The sequence below is a fragment of the Ambystoma mexicanum genome, chromosome 11, assembly GCF_040938575.1.
Source record: "Ambystoma mexicanum isolate Mex_15411 chromosome 11, UKY_AmexF1_1, whole genome shotgun sequence".
NCBI classification, from domain to species: domain Eukaryota; kingdom Metazoa; phylum Chordata; class Amphibia; order Caudata; family Ambystomatidae; genus Ambystoma; species Ambystoma mexicanum.
In genome coordinates, this window is record NC_090934.1 from 1,096,333,393 (window position 1) to 1,096,351,949 (window position 18,557).

The following is an 18,557-nucleotide window of genomic DNA, read 5'->3' on the forward strand; positions in this document are numbered from 1 at the left end:
GCATAGAAAGTGAGGTTTTTGGGACTAGAAGCAGAGTCGACCACTTGAGAACAACATATGAAGCAGAAGACTAGGAAAGATGCCAGCAGCACCATGCGGGACCGCAAAGTGCCGGTTAAGCCCTGCAGCAGTGCTGATCCCGTTTTTAAATCGAAGACTTCCTCCCATAGGCTGGGGGGACCAACTAGCCTAGAGACACTATTTTGGCACAACCCCCGACTTGCTGCGTCTTTCCAAGGCTGCGGAAGCACAATACCCAGGGTACCTTGACCACTTTTTAGTGCTTTGTTTTCCGAAGTCTGAATCGGGCCAGTTTCCCTCGTGGGCATCCATAGGACCCCACAGAAGCAAGAAATCCATGTCCAGAGTCTCATCACCAGAGTCGAGGACCGAGGGATTAAGGAAATCCTAAAATGAGCGGTTCGTCATTGCCATTGAGAAAAAGGCGCTAAAACCACAAAGCCGGAGAAATCAACAGAAAGCCACTGCTGCCGAGTCCCTCTCTTGAGGGCTGCCACAGGAGCACACCAGACCAGGAACAAAGGTCTGCTGCATTGCATCGTGAAGGCAAACAGCTGGAACACCACCTTCAATTTCAAGGTACGGCACGTCTTGGGGCATTTTATCCTTTTGCCATTTGGGGTGCTTCCTATCTGTGGGAGTGCGATTTAATGCTACATTAAGTTGACCTCATCTTACATGCATTGGCCCTACAGCTTGTGCTTTCTAAAGGCGACTCATCTTGAATGGCTGTGCTTTTGTGCTTTCTCTTTTGAACACTCACCATTTGAAAACATTTTTCTAAGAAGAGCGTCAGAACTTGACTTTGGTTGTCCTGGCTCCTTAAAGGCCTCCTTCTGAACCCATTGACTTTGGCAGTGCTTGTTCCCTTACAGGTTTAAAATGTTGAACACTATAATGCTGGGTTAATTGACTGCCTACTTCCGTTTGGGAGAATCTAACTGTTCTGATCACTTATCAGTCCATTCTGATCTAACCGTAACCTCACCTTCCTTGACAAACTGAATATTGCAAAGTTGATACTATATAAATGCTATACAGCCCTCAAATGACATCAACTTCGGGTGCTGGAACATGTGTAACACATGAATGAATTACTTACCTGCTTTATTGTTCACTTTTGGAATTGCCTCCTAACGAGAATTACTGTTACAGCTAATTACTGCTTTTAAAAGAATGCTTTAAATATCTGTGTATAAATAAATATTTATTATATAACTAAGTGTGTAAGTGTTTGATTGGATACTTGTAGTTAATGGTTTCATTGCAGAGCTCTACAGCTCACATTACTTATTAAGATGAGCCTGGCTGCTCTGTCACGCTACCAACTTGTGTAGTATAAGCCTATATTAAAAGGTGGGTTACTTACTACCAAGAGATCAGTCTTGTGTAGTTCCACACAATATCGACTGCACTAATTCTTACCCAACACTATGTTGGTACAACAATAGTAGCCCCCTTCATGGACGCTAATTCAAACAAAACTAAATTACATTTACATGGATAGACCCCTGGTATGTCCACCCCACCAAGAGCAGTAATAGATGTTAATGTGGGGTCAGAGTGAAGAAGGGCATCACAAGGAGAAATAGGATTGAGGAAGAAGGAACCAAAATGCAATCTGACTAACTCATTAGGGGAGTTTTCCTAAAGTCCTACAGGCAGTAAGACTTTAAGTAAGCTATCCCAGTGGTTGGTAGATCCCCTACTCTTACTATCAGTCTGTACTAGCTCAGGACCTTGGATGAGTGGCAGATCAGTCAAGTTTATCTTAAGCAGAAGAGGTGAGCTTTACGTAACTACACTGAATCTAGTTAGACACAGAAAATAAGCACTTACACTTCCAAGTTATTTAAAAGTATATATTATATTCACACCAGAATCACTTTAAATACTTTAGACGTTTATACTATAACACTTCGGAATACTTCATAATACACTTCAAAGGGCACTTTAGTGTTTGTTCGAAATGTTTGGCAAAGTTTGTATGCATACCCTCTGGGAACACTACAAACAACTCTGACTACATGTCTAGGAAAGCCATCCTTTGGTATAAGCTTGTACTACACAGTTTTGGTACAGTGTTGAGCAGCCAGGCTCATCTCAAGAGGGGTCAATGTGAGCTGTAAGGGAGTTGCACAAAGATTGTGACAAGTATTCAAATAAACTTACACTCAAGGTTTCTTGAATAAACAATTATTAATTTGTCAGATAGAATAAGCCTACTTCAGAAGGGAGCAATATAATAGTAACACAAATACACTTCAATACTGTACACTCAGTTTCTAAATCAGTAAAAAAACTTTTGGGATGGACCACAGACACAACCTACACCCTCGGTTGACTTCAATAGCTAGGGTGCTGGGGACATTAATATCTTACTCTGTGCATTTAGAATACGGTTATAAGTTGGTAAAAGGAAAAGATTATTAGAACAAGAGACCACAAATATTCTTAAGCAGGCAAGCACTTTGACTCTGCTGTGGGGATGCAATTCAGTAGGACAGGCTAGGCCAAAGTCAATGGGCAAAAGTCTTAAATAGGATGAAGCACTTCTGATAGGTAAGTAGAAACGTTTTTGCACAATGTTTTAGAAGTCTTCGAAGAAAAGAAGAATCAAATGTAGTGCCATAAGCCATTAGACGTGAGTAGTAGAAGATGCAAGCAACTCTACAGCAAGAGGTAAGTTCTCTCAGACTTTGTTATAGTAGCTTTGAATGGAAGAAAAAGTGCAGATGATGACGTCTGCAGAGCTGCACAGGAACAGATCTCACTGCTCCTGGGCCTCAGTCGTGGGGACAAGAGGGAGGACTTCTGGGGACTCCTGCACTCTAATGGGACGGTCACCGCTCGCAACCGGCAATCTTCAAATCAGTGGCTGTTCAGTGTTTCAGCTCCTCGAGTCTACCGCAAATAGCAACACAACGGTTCCTGGCTGTCGAGAGGGACTTGCCTTGCTTCTGGGGTCCCCCACTCTGTTGAGGGGGCTCAGGCTCGATTAGTCCTGCTTTCTGGTAGTCTGGAGGATCTTCCTTGAGCTCTAGGCCAGCTTATAAGCAACGCACACAATCTGGTGTTCCTCTCCCTGGCTATACGGAATCCAGCAGCAACTCTGTGGAAATTCAACCAGCTCCGAGATGGATGTCCAGGTGGCTTACTTTGGAGTTGATTGGTCCCACCAACTCAAGGGGAGAAGTCGTCCTTGCAGGGGCTTCTCCGTCGATACGAATTTGGAGTTTCAGCACAGCAGCAGGGCTTCACCGGGCAAACCAATGGTCCAGGAGTTGCAGCAGGCGTCCTCTTCAAGTTCTTCTTCTGTTCCTTTGTCCAGTGGTCGACTCTCCCTTCAAAGCCAAAAGCCTCGCCTTTTATTCAGTTCTCTCTGTTTCATTCCGGCCTAGCTGTCAGTTACCCAGCAGGGTGGCTGTCCTTGCCGGACAGTCGGCCAGCCAATCACTACAGAGTGCATTTGGGTCCCCTAGGAGACTAAGCACAGGGAGTTTCGGGCACCTCCCTCCCTCACTTCCTGCCTATCCCAGACAACCTGGAGCCAGAGGCAGGCTTCACTCGTGAACCCCGCCAAAGGCAGAGCAAACAATGGGACCAAACCTGTCTCAAGAAGGTCCTTTCCACAAAGAAATCACAAAAAAAGACTGGGGCCATATTGACAAAAATGGCAGTTGTGGGTGCTTTACTGCAGCTGCGAACGCAGCCCGTGGTAAACGCACACTATGTTAAAACGAAATCACTGCCACCAGCCATTCAATGAGGAAAGGGTAACAAAAATGTTACATGAGAAGCTAGACAAAGGGGATACTAGGTAACCCCTCCAGCACCCCATTGTAAGATAATGTGTGCGCTGGGTCTATAAAGTTACAAATGTAAGTAAAGTCAATTTCACTTCACTGCTCTGGGAAACAGTTTATCCCAGAGAAGGTATTTAAACCTTTGGAAAATCGAACAGACTTCCCTGTGCCACTGCACTGAAGGTGCTGTGTGACAATGAAAAGATGATGCCTATGGAGTTTATCAGGCTCCATAACCAAAACAAACAAAGCTCAGAAATCATATTAAAATACATGAAAGTGTGGGAAAAAGGGTCTCTCTCTCCAGGTTAAATAAATCAAGACCTCAAAATCCAGCAAAGTTGCTGGGGGTCTCTTAGGTGGAGGGAATTGGCACATTTTTGAGAATTTCCCCTAACAGGAAAAGACAATGCTATTGCATTATCGGTTGATGCGCACTTATGCAGTTTTCAACGCTTTAAACAGCAATGCATTTACTCTGCAAACACATAATAAGTCACTTAAAAGGATGAAAATTATTAGTTAGGCTAACATGAGCTTAGTTCAAGGTTCTAGAGACTGTTACTTCGCCTAGTAAGTACTTTAAGTCCAATAACGCAACCCCAGCTAAAGGCAGTTTGGAGAGGGCTTGAAGTTGTAACAAGCAGCGAATTGTGAAGAGTTTGTGTGGATTTCTTGCAGTAACTAGTGTTATTGAAGCAGCAGATTAACAACTGACAAGTGAGACCTTATAACGGACTTGAGAAAGGGACGCAAGCAATGTTTTGTGTCTGTGCTAAGAGGGGGTTGCCCTAGACACCTCTATGTGCACTCCAATGCTCTAGAGCAACTTCTTGAAATGTACTATGGTAAGGCAACCTATTACTCTTCTTTTCTACGTTTATTTGGCTTTTCGTTTCAGTCATTAATTTGTGGATCAAATGCGGAAGAGACATTACCCTAACACACCAGAGTGTTATCAGGGATTTTTAATGAGGACTTGGTCTCAAGGGAAAAGGGGTTAGGGAGTTCCTTCACGCAACAAAGTCCCTGCCCTTGTGGGGATAAGATCTCCCAGTGAGGTCCGTCTTTTCGCCACCCTTAGGGGGTCTACTGGAGAGCGGCCTCACCTCTCTAGTCTCACAGGGAAGGGCTCCCCCTGGGAAGAAGTGGAAGTGATTAGTTCCCGTGAATCATCAATGCCTAAAAACAAGCCAGTGGCAGCAATTATATTTTTTCAATTGGTTTTATTTCTATTGTGCACTTTTTTGTTTACTGGCTACTAACGTGACTTCCTAGATCAGAAGTGGCATTGACAAAAAAGGTCTTCCTTTTCAAGGCAACCTATTATATGCAAATCAAGGGAAGTTCGAACAGCTGAACATCTAACTAAATGAACCCATACAAATCTGCCCCTAAGTTTTATAAACGCTACATTGACAACATTATTATAGTTTGGGACAATGAAAAAGTTAATTATGACCAATTCCTATAATGGATACATGCTTTGAATTCCAACTTAACATTTACCATGCAAGCAGATAAATAGCATTCTTAGATTTGTTCATATAAACAGAATGAACATCTAGTCAACTTGTTTTGTAAGGAAACGGACAAACACCATCTTAAGATATGACAGTTTTCACTCCTAAGCTTTACTTTGTGGTCAATTTTGGAGGGCGAGGCTCAATTGCACAAAAATTGAGGATTTCGTTACTCAATTTAACATAATACATGCCAGACTGTTGAATAGAGGAATTCCCCACAATTTGCTTAGACAATCGAAAAAAAGAGCCAGAAACCAACATGGGAAAATGTATTGTCCAAAAAAAAGTAAAGATAACATTAATAATTCCAGACTAGTATGTGCAATGACATTTAACACTCATCACAATGAGATTCAAAAGGTGATATCCAGACACTGGCAGTTGTTACAACTGAACAATCCACAGCTTGAACGTTCCATATATGCTTTTAAAAAAGGGAAGACATTTGAAAAATTGTTTTTCATGAGCAGATAGACTAATAGAAAGAAAACCGCCTACGATGACATCCATTAGGGGTTTAAAACGAGTAATTGGCAATTTTCCATGTGGTAGCACTATGAATCCACTATAGCGTGTACTTCGGTACTGATCAATCAAAAATCATGGACTCTTAAGACATCACCCTACCTGCAATAGCAAAAATGTTACATACACAATCACATGCCCTTGTATGAATACAAAGGATCATTATTGAGGGCTGTCTAACAGAACAGAACACAAGTCCAAGACTGCCACAAGGAATATGACATCACTCTTGGTAGCCAATCTCTTGGAACATAACCATACTTGAAGAACTAAAGTGGTGGGCCATTGGATGCATTTGGGCGAGGGTTGCACTGGGTACATTGACCAGACTGTCTTAAAGAGAACAGTGGTGGATGTACCATAGCCAAAGATACCATAACGGCTTGAACCAACAAGAAGAATGGCTACATTGCGTATAACATTGCCAATTTGCTAATGAAAGTATGTTATCTTTGCCTTTCAATTGGCACAGACCAGTCTTGGGCTCACTCAGTGTTGTTTCTGCCCCCTGCACATCACCACTAGAATAGTTCAGGCAAATGAATAGGCACGAGTGTGATGTGTGGTGCTAGGAACGTCCTGCCCCCTCCCTTTTCTAGTCTTGCTCATTGGAAGTGTGACCATTTGGTTTATAAGGAGTTTGCATGTTTATATATAAAAAAAAAAAAACAAATGTTGGAATTTTGTTTGTTGTTCTTGTGAAGATCTTGGTTTGTTCTTAGGCCGTGCTTTGGCATTTCGATTTCCCAGTTTCAAAGCCAGTACAACCAGTCCTCTTTCTATTGACATGCATACACTTCATAGTCCTTTTTCAGTGGCTATGATACATCAGAGTATGCTAGGTAGATAGTGTGTCCCTCCTGTGCATCATGGCCCTTTAATTTTTTTTAATGAGAGTATCGTAGCGAATCAGTGTTAGCCGCACTGGGTGACGAACGCTGGCATGCACGTGGGAAGAAACGACTGCACCATTGTTTTCGGGCATTGCCGTCAATTACTTTGTCTAACAAGCTGCAGCGACACATGCATATATATATACTGAGTAAACTTGCGATATTCAGCCGATGCCACTACTTCCTATACTCCGCGAGATGTGGACACATTTATAGCCTATGTGACAGGAAGCAGATGTTTAACCCGTAGCCAACATCCCTCACTGTATCTACAATATATTGACAACTACAACATAATGTTTAGGTAAACGTACAAAAGAAAAAAAGTGACTTAACGGTGCCATCTAGAAACCCAGGGAGCTCGACAACACAAAAGGGTTAATGGACACAGGGAGATTGCTGTGCCAATTGTGTTGCCTTACATTAAGAAAATTAGTCCATAATGTTGTATGAACTCGGGTCAGTTTGAAATTTGAGTTATACATCGGTGCTTTGTTTGCACAGTTGCTGGGAGATGACAGATGCAAGGATACCTGGACGGACGATTCCTGTTGTAACTCATCGACTGGCTGAGAAGACGAACATCAGTTTTTATTTAGAACTAGATGGCCTTGTCAAAACTAAGCATACAGGGATATTCAGTTATTAATTATTAGATTAGTATTGGTTCTACTTCTCTAGAATACCTCTAGTTGACCCAAACTTGAAATTAAACACTGCAGTGAAATTAGATGCTACAAAGAACTGTTTTAGATCAAGGTGAATGGAACTTTTGCCTTTAGTCACTGTTGTACACAATATAATTGGAATTTTTTGCAGTGTATATATTGTCAGATGTCTTCAGGTACATGTGAGAAACATTTATGGTTTTTAGTATCACTGGTATATATGTAATAATTCAATGACATTTTTAAATAAACTTTAATGTATTATAATAAAGAAATACTTTTTACAATACGACTGACCCATCGCACTATTCTTTTATGAGTCTTGAATATGAAATATTGAATACTAGTCCAGTTCCATGAGACCTCGCCTTTTGCAGTTTTCCTAGTGCCCTGAAATGGCCATGCCACGATTTTTGCTCGTTCTTTGGGCATATTGTTTGGCCTCTTCCTGGGAGGGGGGTGGAACTGTCTGGTACCACATCACATCCGTGACACACAAGAGTCTGGGGTGTGGAACCCGAGTGAAACTGCACAGTGGTCCCAGTTTGGACCACTGCTGGCTGTTTGAATGGTGCAGATCCTTACCATTGGTGGGCTTCAACTTGCTTCCAGCCAGAATCTTGGATAAGACTACTCCTGCATCCATTCTGGAGATCACTGTTGGAGCAAAGTATCATGGCTAGAAGACTAGACGACCGAAGATCCAAAGACTCCCCCCAAAGAGGCACAGCATCCCTTTCTGCACATGGCCCCGTAAAGCCCTGTTGGACTAGCTGATCTGTGATGGCTTTGTGTGGTGCTTCAAACCCTATAGGCTAGGGCTAGCCAAACTACACAGACATACACAAAACATATAACTAACATTAGCATACACTCCAGTAGCACACCATGGTGCCGATTGGCAAGTCTGAGCTCAAGGCGAGCCACCCACCCATAGCCGGATGGTGCAGCTGGCCTCGACCAAAGGCCACGACACAAGGCTGCAGACTAACCTCTCTGCAGCTCTGCTGCACTGGATGTCCAGAAAAGGACCTCAGCAGTCAGCTCAAAGTACCCGACAACACTCCACGTAAAGAGATTTTCCCTTTTAAGATGGCCAACACGGAATGCAGCATCGCCATGCCAAACACACCAGTAGCACACCATGGTGCTGATTGGCCAGTAGGAGATCTGTACAAGCACCAAGATCCACTCAGGGACCCAAAAACCACCCAACCACAGCCTCAACAAGCCATCGCGCCTCATAACAGCCACAAACTCCAAGCCTTGCACTTCCAACGACACCCTGCTACTAATAAAAATATACACCTGGGTATACACCAGCAATGCCACACTGGCACATGGTCCTGCCTAAAATGCACCATGGCACAAACCAAGAGCTACCCGTCCACCCACCCCAAACCAGCCCAACCTCCCAAGCCAACCTCACTAAACACGCCAAGATGCCGAAAAGTCAGCAGCCAGCTGCAAACACCCGATATGCACAAACTTCAGTCTGCCATGCTTAATAGCGTTGACCTGCTCCCCACCACTTCGCCGCATGCTACCACTTAAAGGAACAAAAGACTTAGCAGGTGTCTCGCAAGCCCTATTCCCCACTCCCGGCCTGCATCCACCCTTACAAGAAATACCCACCTAGGCACTAGATCACGCCAGAGACCCAATCTACTCTCCTCAAGCCTCACAGCGCCACTGACTGGATCCCATCGACACAAAAATGTCCTCACACTTAGTATGACTTATGAGGGACAGTTAGAACCAAAGACTCTGTCTAAACAGCACAGGGAAAGCAAACCCCAATGTTACATTTTACTGAATGACTCAGTTATTCTATGTAGGCAACAACCTAATACAGACTTATTCTGGACAGGCTAGCAGCAAGTCAGGGGAAAAAAGACCCATTTTAGGGACACTCACACAATTATCCTAACAGGCATGAACCGGTGAAACCAACACATTACTTTTGGGAAGAGGCACAACCTAATCACAGGTGAGTATTATACCTTCACATCTACTTTCTATTAGAATAGCAAAACGGTTTCAAAGGAAAGAAAGATGTTAACCATACTTAAGAATAGCGCATCACACATCCAAGGTAACAACTTTTGCAACTATTCACTCTTAGAGTTACAGTTATCAACCAACTCTTTTACAAGTAAGTCACTTTTAAAACACATATTTTGTTTTATAGGTCTTGGGCAATATTGTATGCAGTACCCTGTGGGAGACTGCACCAGCCTCCTGGCAATAGTTTACCCAACCTTTGGTATAAGCATGTGTTAGTTCAAGTTTTTATGCAGTACCCTTTGGGACCACTACACAACTATGACTACAGGTGTAAGCAAAACCAACCTTATACCAAAGTCTGTACTGCACAGTTTTTGGTAGCGGAGCTAAGCAACCAGGCTTATCTCAAGAGGGAATGTGAGCTGTAATGAGGTTACACAGAGGTCTACAATCACAGGTGTTCAAATAAACTCTTACACTCAATGTTTCTTTGTTAAATACTTATTCATTTATTTAACTGTCAGTTATAAAACATTCATAAGGCGGCGGCAATATAATCACACACAAATATACTTCAGTACTGCACACTCCAAGTTCCTTTGGCATTCAGAATACTGTGAAGGAGGAGCAAAAAGGCATAGGTTATCAGAACATAGAAAGAATACAGTTATTTCTTAGGCAGTGCAGATATTTAGAGTTCACCAGAAGTCTCAATTCAATTGGCTAGGCCAAAGTCAATGAGCTAAAGTGTTGGATAGGATAAAGCAGTTCTGGTAGACAAACGGAAAAGCCTCTGCAAAAGTTCTTAGGAATAGTTTGTAGTAGAAAGAATCATAGGTTGGGTCACAAGCTGATTGGGAGTGTGAGTTGGGAAAGTTTCAAGCACCTTCACAGCGAGAGGCAGGTACTTTGTCTGGTTTTACAGTACCTTTACAAATGAAGAAAAAGATGCTGCTGGTGACCTCTGTTCCTGGCACTCCCTGCAGATCTCGCTGTTTCTGGGCCTCAGTTGTGGGGACAAGAGGGAGGGCACCCGGGGACTCCTGAAATGGGACTGGTCAAAGAGCTGGCAACTGGCAAATCTACAATTACAGTAGCTGTAGTCAAGCATCCAAGCTGGTGTCCCTCTCCCTGGTTATTCGGTTTCCTGCAGCACTCTGAGGAAAATACAACCAGCTCTGAGAATGGTATCCGGGTGGCTTAGTGTCAAATTGATTGGTCCCACCAACTCAAAGGGAGAAGTCGTCCTTGCAGGGGCTTCTCTGTCGATTCGAATTTGGAGTTTCAGCAAAGCAGCAGTGCTTCACCGGGCAAACCAACGGTCCAGGAGTTGCAGCAGGCGTCCTCTTCAAGTTCTTCGGATTCCTTCGTCCAGTGGTTGACTCACTTCCAAGCCAAAAAGCCTCACCTTTTATGCAGCTTGCTCCCATTAATTCCAGCCCAGCTGTCTGTCACCCAGCAGGGTGGCTGTCCTTGCCGGACAGGCAGCCGGCCAATCACCTAAGAGTGCATTCTTGTCTCCTAGGAGACAAAGCACACAGAGTTTCGGGGACCTCCCTTGCTTCCTGCCCCTGCCAGACACCCTGGATCCAGAGGCGTGCTTCACTCGCGAATCCAGCCAAAGGCAAAATGAACAAAGGGACCAAACCTAGTTTGGCGTGCAGATTAAATCTCAAGAAGGACCTTTCCACAAAGAAATGGTGAAAAAAGAAACCGGGGCCATTTTGAGAAAAAAATGGCACCCATGGGTGCTTTACCGTTGCTGCGAACGCAGCCCGCAGTAAAATCCCATAATGGTAGTAAAACGTAAACCACTGCCACCAGCCATTCAGTGAGGAAAGGCTAACGTAAAAATCTTACATGAGAAGCTAGACAAAGGGGATACTAAGTAACCCCTCCAGCACCATATCGTAAGATGGTGTGCACTGGGTCTAGAAAGTTACAAATGTAAGTCAAGTCAATTTCACTTTGCTGCTCTGGGAAACAGTAGTTTATCCAAGAGAAGGTATTCAAACCTTTGGGAAATCTGAAAGACTTCCCTGTGGCACTGAACTGAAGGTGCTGTGTGACAATGTAAAAGATGATGCCTATGGAGTTTGTCAGACTCCACGACCAAAAGAAAAGAACACAGAAAACACATAGAAATTAAAAAGGTAAAAATCGCAAAGTCCTGCAAAAGAGCTGGGGGTCTCAAGGTGGGAGCAATTTAGCACTAAACTGAAAATTCCCCCCAACATAAGCACTTTTAACCCCCCCACCCCCTCAACCCCCCCATCCTTCCCAATGCAAGGAGACTCTTGGCAATTCCTGGACCATTGGTTTGCCCAGTGAAGCCCTGCTGCACTGCTGAAGCTCTGAATTCGCCTCAACTAAAGAAGCCCTGGATTGGACGACTTCTCCCCTTGGGTTGATGGGAAAATCAACCCCAAACTGAGCTCGTCTGGTCATCCTCTCAGAGCTGGCTGGACTTACATTGCTGCTGCACGAACAGACTGCCAGGGAGAGGAACACCAGATCAAGTGCATCGTTTTTAAGTTGGACCATAGCTTAGTAAGTCCAGCACACACCATCTTATGTGCTGGGGGATTACCTAGTAGACCCTTATCCTACATTCTTTATGTTACCCTCACTAGGAAGCCCAACTTGTAGCCGAAATCTACGACGGTGCCGTTTACGAAGCGCTGAAACCGCGAAGTGCCGCTGAAACGAAAAGAGCCTGTAGCTGCCGATGACCTCCCAAGTACACCCTCCAAGCGTCCTCCCTCTTGTCCAAACAACAGGCTCAGGAACACGGGGTCTGCAGCGCTGTAGCAAGACAGAATCCAGCTGGACCACTCTTCTTCAAACCAGAGGTACTGTTTAGCCTTTGGGTACTTACGTCACTCTCTTTTAGCTGTGCTTTCCTCAGTTGGGAATTGTAGTGCCTTATCTTTTAGAGTCGATTCCAACTCTCTTCACAGGCTTAACAGCTTGTGACCCCACACATGATTTTCTACAAACTCTCTAACTTTGTGCAAGACTTTCTGATCCAAAAAGTGCCTCCGCCCCACAGACTGTTTCAATTGACTCTGGCTGTCCTGGCTCCCTGAGACTCTAGTCCATTGCTTTGATATTGTTTGTCCCTCATAGATGGTAGCTTGTGAACTGTTACTGCTGGGAAAGGCTGGTTTAGACTTCATTGGAAGATGTATTTGTCCTCACAATTACCGGGCACCTGATTAAAACTTTTCTTTCCTAAAACCTTTCCTTTCTGCATCCTCAGGATCTGCAAAGTATAACTAGTGTGATATATAAAGGCCATTATTCTTCTTGTGACTGAAGTTACCTCAGGTTTTAGGAATTAGGTAAGAAGCAGATCCAAAGAGTATCCACTAACTTGTCTTGATTCTGAAAAGTAATTTTAAGTATATTTACACATTGTTACATGAATTGCTTTTTAAAGAACACATTTAAAAATGGATGTTAAAATAAATAACTATAACGGAAACCTTGAGTGAAAGTGTTACTTGTATTTAGGGATTTGTGCAGCTGGACAGTTCACATTAACCCCTCTTGACATAGGCCTGGCTGCTCAGTCACACTACCAACAAGTGTAGTACAGACCTATATCATATCAAAAGGTGGGTTACCCAATACCAAGCAGATAAGTGTTGTGTAGTCTCACAGTGCATCAATGCTTACCTAACACAGGGAGAAGGGGGGTAAAGCAGAAGTAGCAAGGGATATGGATGAAATGGAGAGGTGCAAACCTTAAATTCTGGTGCAGGCTGGAAGGAGACTATTTGTCAGTGAAGCATCTGATGGAGTTTTGTAGGCAGGTTCAAGGGCAAAGAAGTGTTAAATAGGCTTTTGTTTCTCATGACGAGCCAACTGAGCTTTGAGACATGTTGTGATGGGATTCTGCATTGGACAACAGTGACTAGCTTGGTTTACGTGGTTTGTTATAACGTGCAGCTTTACAATTGTACAAGGGTGGCATAATGACTACTGCAGTAATCCACTGTCCAAGGACACTACCAATGTCATAGGCAATATTCTACGGTAAAGGCAGGACATATTTTCTCTCTCTGGTACCAATCAGTGCATTACAAAATATAACCTTTAAGTGGGAACTACTGCGATGGCATCATGGAAAGAACATGAACACTAACATAAGCTCAATATAAACTCTAGATAGTCAGAAGGGTCCTGTAAAGGTCAACAGCATGGCCAGGGGTAGACTGTTCAACAGCTTCTTAGATGAGCAGCTACTACTTCCAGGGACCAATGGAAGTGTTAAAAGGTCCTTAATTTGATTTTAAGCATGTCCTTTGCTGTCAAGTGACCCAATTGTACCAGTCTTGTTGCACCAGCATCACTAAGCCATTGTGAGGGGATAAGGAGAGATCTACCGTGTAAACCATCATATGTATGCTAGCAATGAACATATTGATAGCTCAAATCTGCCTGGAACATGGCAATGAGCAAATTCACCAGGGATAGGACACAAACGAGGAGGCGTATACATTGAAGGCTTGTTGAGGGTAAGATCTCAAAGAAAATAGAGTAGTTCATCCACAATACGGCACCTTAGATCTGTTGAATAGTCCAGGCCATGTAATGAAATGTTCACATTGCTCCTGGGAATAATGAGCAGTTTTCCATCTGCATAAGGACACATTCTATATTGCATGGTACATTCAACTTCTCGGCAACTAAACTAAAGGAGGTTACTCACCATGCAGCTCTCTCTGCGGCTTGTCGAGCGTGTGAGGACATTGTTTGAGGAACCTGAATATGGTGCCCATGCCCGTAGTTGGGATGCATTCTATGAGGATGAGGTGGTGGGCGTTCATGAGCACGACTGTAAAGAAAACATTATTAGTAATAGAGTAGGCAGAAGAACATTTTTATTTGATCAAGCTAAGAATAAACTTCACTCAGTACAAATTCTAGTTAAGAAAAGAACAATACTTTATTCTAGAACTTTGAGGTTGTGCCTTGACTGGGACAGTGCATGCAAAACAGGCAAAGTTACATGCTTGGATGTAATTCTAGTTATGTTAGCCAACTAGGCTGTCTTCTACCAAACTTTACAACTGTCTTCCATCAAAAAGATTGGATCAAACGTGCACTAAGTTCATAGCAGTGAACTGGCCTGGTCCACAGGTTTCCACTTTCACATACCCCACACAGGTCAGACAATTCTGAATATTCTCCAAGAAACAAAACTATGGTTGTAGCAAAGCAGGAGATGGCAAGGAAGGACATCAGAAGAGGGTTTAAGGCTAGAGAGCTACTGCAGGGCGAGTAATTTCTCTTTACAGCCTTCATGGGCACTAAAATGTGTTTACTTTTTCAAAGGCCATGTTTCCTTTATTAAATATATGCAACAAGTTACTTACCTGTAACTATTGTTCTCCAGCATGGGTCTGGCATGGATTCACATGCTCATTAATATTCTCAGTCACTTTAGCTTGAAAGCTGTATTTCTGCCCTAAACCAATCACCATTCTCTGGGTCATACTGCCCCATCCAATGACAGTGCTCTGCCTCAGCCCCGCCTATGGCAGCCATCTTCAGATTTGGTAAGCACGTAGTAGAAGGACCTCGAAGAGCCACAGAGGGGCCCAGAGGGAGGGTTTGCATGTGAATCCATGCTAGACCCATGCTGGAGAATAATAAAAAGTAACTTTCTTTCTCCAACATGGTGTCTGGCATGGATTCACATGCTCATGAATCACCAATACAAAGCAGTACACATTACACAACCATGGGAGGTGGCAAGGCTCAACAGAGGTAATTAACACATAACCCTGGAACAGACTCCTCTCAGGCGAACAGGTTGCGTAGCACTGCCTGGCCGAGAGTGGACTCCTCCCTGGAATCTCTGTCGATGCAGTAGACCCTTGTGAAGATATGCGTGGACCTCCACGTCGCAGCCCTGCAGATGGTGAGCCGGGGCACACCAGAAAGGAACGCCATTGTTGTGGGCTGTCACGCAGTCTGGCAGAGGCTGGTTAGCCAGCCGATGACAGTGCATTATTTTGCCGGAAAGCCATCTTGAGATGAAGCCTTGGATAAAGCATTCCCATAATTCACAGGTCCAAAGCTCAAACACAATTGCAAAGTTTTCCGAAAACTCTGTGTGCCATGTAAAACTTCAAGGCACGAGAAACATCCAGCGAATGCAAGGTCCTCTCCGCCCACAACAAAGGTTTTGGGAAGAAAACAAGTAACAAACACCAAAGGCTTGTTAAAGTGGAATTCCGACTAAACCTTCAGCTTGAACAAGGGGCGAGTCCGCAGCAGAGCCTGGATCTCACCCACACGTCTGGCAGAGGGGATGGCCATGAGGAAAGCAGTTTTCCACGAGAGAAACTGGATTGGGGCTTGATGAATAGGTGCGAAAGGTGCCCCCATGAGCCTCATCAGAACCACGTTTAGTTCCCATGCCGGGGCAGGAGCCTTCACCGGAGGGAAAGAAGGGAAAAGCCCCTTGAGGCACTCCTTGACTAGTCAGAACACAGCGAGGATCTTCCGGGGGATCTGGTGTAGCGTGAGATGGTCACCAGGTGTACCTTGATGGATGCGTGAGCCAGTCCAGCTTTTGCCAAAGACAGCAAGTATGTAAGGATCTGTGACCCTCAGAGGGGTAATCTTCTGTGACCCGCACCACGTAGCAAGACGCTGCCACTTATGGCCGTAGCACTTTAGATGATGATGCACTGGCTTTGGTGAGGACTTCCTTGCAGTCTGCTGGCAACTCTCAGGCTCCACAGACAAAAGCTGCAAGAGCCAGGCCTTCAGGTTAAGCGATCCTGGGTCATGATGAAGGATTGCAACTCCCTCACTGGCAATCTGGAAGTATGGGCAACTTGACTGGAGGTGACGCTGATTGGATGAGTGAGTCCAGATACCGAATCCATCTCAGCCACGCCAGGGCGACAAGTATCATCTTGCATCTACACAGTGTGTTGATGACACGTAGCAGGTGAGCAAAAGGGGGGAAGGGGGTTTGGCGTACAGAAACAGACCTTCCCACAGGAAGGATAAAACATCCCCTCGGTTGGTGGAATCTACTGGCAAACTTCTGGCATTTGGAGTTTGCTGCTGTGGCAAAGAGATCGATCGGGGGTCTGCCCCATTTGAACAGGCGGTCCACCCGATCCTGATTGTTCGGGATCATTTTCATATATGTGCCAATTCCTCCCACCTTAGAGCCTGCCAGCACTTTTGCTAAACTTTGGGACTTTAAACTTTCAAATCTGTGTGTTTTACTCGTGTTTTCATTGGTTATGGAGCTTTAGACAACTCCATAGGCATTCTCTTTTCATTTGTGTCACACAGCAGCCTCAGTGCAATGACACAGGGAATCCTTTTCAGGCTGTCCCAAGGTTTAAATACCTTCTCTGGGATAAACTACTGTTTCCCAGAGAAAGTAAAGTTAAATTGACTTTACTAGTCTTTTTAAATTCCCAGACCCAGCACACACTATCTTACAAAAGAGTGCTGGAGGGGTTACCTAGTATCCCCTGTGTCTAGATACTGATGTAGCAGTCAAATGCTACACTTTCCTATCGAAATGGCTGGTGACAGTGGTTTTACAGCGAACTACCATGATTTTTCCCCGACAGCGAACAACGGTAGCGTTAAATCGCAGTAGTCATGTTTTTCAACATGGCGTCTGAGCCTCCTTTGTTTAAACGGGTCCCGGTCTTTTTTTGCCATTTCTTTTTAGAAAGGTCCTTCTAGAGTTTGTCTCTGCGCGCCAAACTAGGTTCGGTCCTTATGTTCCTACGCCTTTGATGGGCTTCAGGACTGAAGATCGCCTCTGGCGCCAGAGTGTTTGGGGTGGGCAGGAAGTGAGGGAGGTTCCCAAAACCCCCTGTACTTAGTCTACTAGGATACCCAAATGCACTCTGGCGTGATTGGCTGGCTGACTGTCCGGCAAGGACAGCCACCCTGCTGGGTGAGTGACAGCATGACTGGAATGAATGGGAGGAAACTTTAAAAGGAGAGTCTCTTGGCTTGGAAGGCAGAGTCAACCACTGGAACGAAAGAACCGAAGACGAGCTGGAAGAGGACGGCTGCTGCAACTCCTGGACTGTTGGTTTGCCCGGTGAAGCCCTGCTGCAGGTCTGAATCGCCAAGTTCATCTCAACAGAGAAGCCCTTCAAGGACGACTTCTTATGAGTTGGTGTGACCAATTAACTCATAAGCCATCTGGAAACCATTCTCAGAGCTGGTTGTATTTTCCTCAGAGTGCTGCAGGAAACGCAATAGCCAGGAAGAAGGACACCAGTTTTTGTGCTTGAAGACAGCTACCGGAATCGAAGAATTGCCAGCTTTGTGACCAGTCCCCGTGCAGTGCAGGAGTCCCCCGATGTCATCCCTCTTGTCCCCATGACTGAGGCTCAGGAACAGTGAGATCTGCAGGAACTGCCAGGAAAAGAAGTCTTCAGCTGCGTCTTTTTCTTCAATATAAGGTACAGTGAAAACCTGACAGAGAGAACTTACCTCTCACTGCGAAAGTGCATGAAACTTTGGCATCTTGCAGGCCTAGTCGGCTTGTGACCCGACATAACTTTCTTCTGAGAACTACTTCCGAGAACCGTGGCAAAGATTTTTCTGTTTATTTACCAGAACCATTTTTACCTATACAAGACTCTAGCCCATGGACTTTGGCCTACCTATTGCATTGGACCAACTCCTCTGGTGAACTCAAACTATTTGCACTGTTTAAAAGTAACTCTACTATTAGTTTTATTAACGTATGCCTTTTTGCTTCTACTTCAAATGCTCCGAATGTCATTTTGCTCATTCAAAGTAGTTCAAATGTTTCAGAACCAGTTAGTGTGAAGTATTGTAGGATATTGTTGTGTGATATTGATTGCCTCCTTTTAGTGAAAGTTTTCTGACTGTAATAAAATATATGTGTTTTACCAAGAAACCTTGACTATAAGTGTCTATTTGAATACTTGTAATTGTAAGACTTCTGTGTAACCTCATGACAAGCTCACATTCCCTCTTGAGATAAACCTGGCTGCTCAGCTCGCTACCAAAAACTGTGTGGTACATATACCAAAGGTTGGTTTTGCTTACACAGTCATAGTTGTGTGTAGTAGTCCC

At 44.3% G+C, this 18,557-nt stretch overlaps 1 protein-coding gene across 6 annotated transcripts in view; it reads right to left on the bottom strand.

The window, feature by feature from the left end:
* The window catches only part of RNF111 (ring finger protein 111), a 768,201-nt gene that overhangs the window by 192,140 nt on the left and 557,504 nt on the right, over window positions 1-18,557 (bottom strand). For all 6 annotated transcript variants that reach the window (XM_069624380.1, XM_069624379.1, XM_069624378.1 and 3 more), the window contains one exon: window positions 14,164-14,289. In XM_069624380.1, the coding sequence (XP_069480481.1) occupies window positions 14,164-14,289 (126 nt within the window). The remainder of the gene's footprint in view (window positions 1-14,163; window positions 14,290-18,557) is intronic.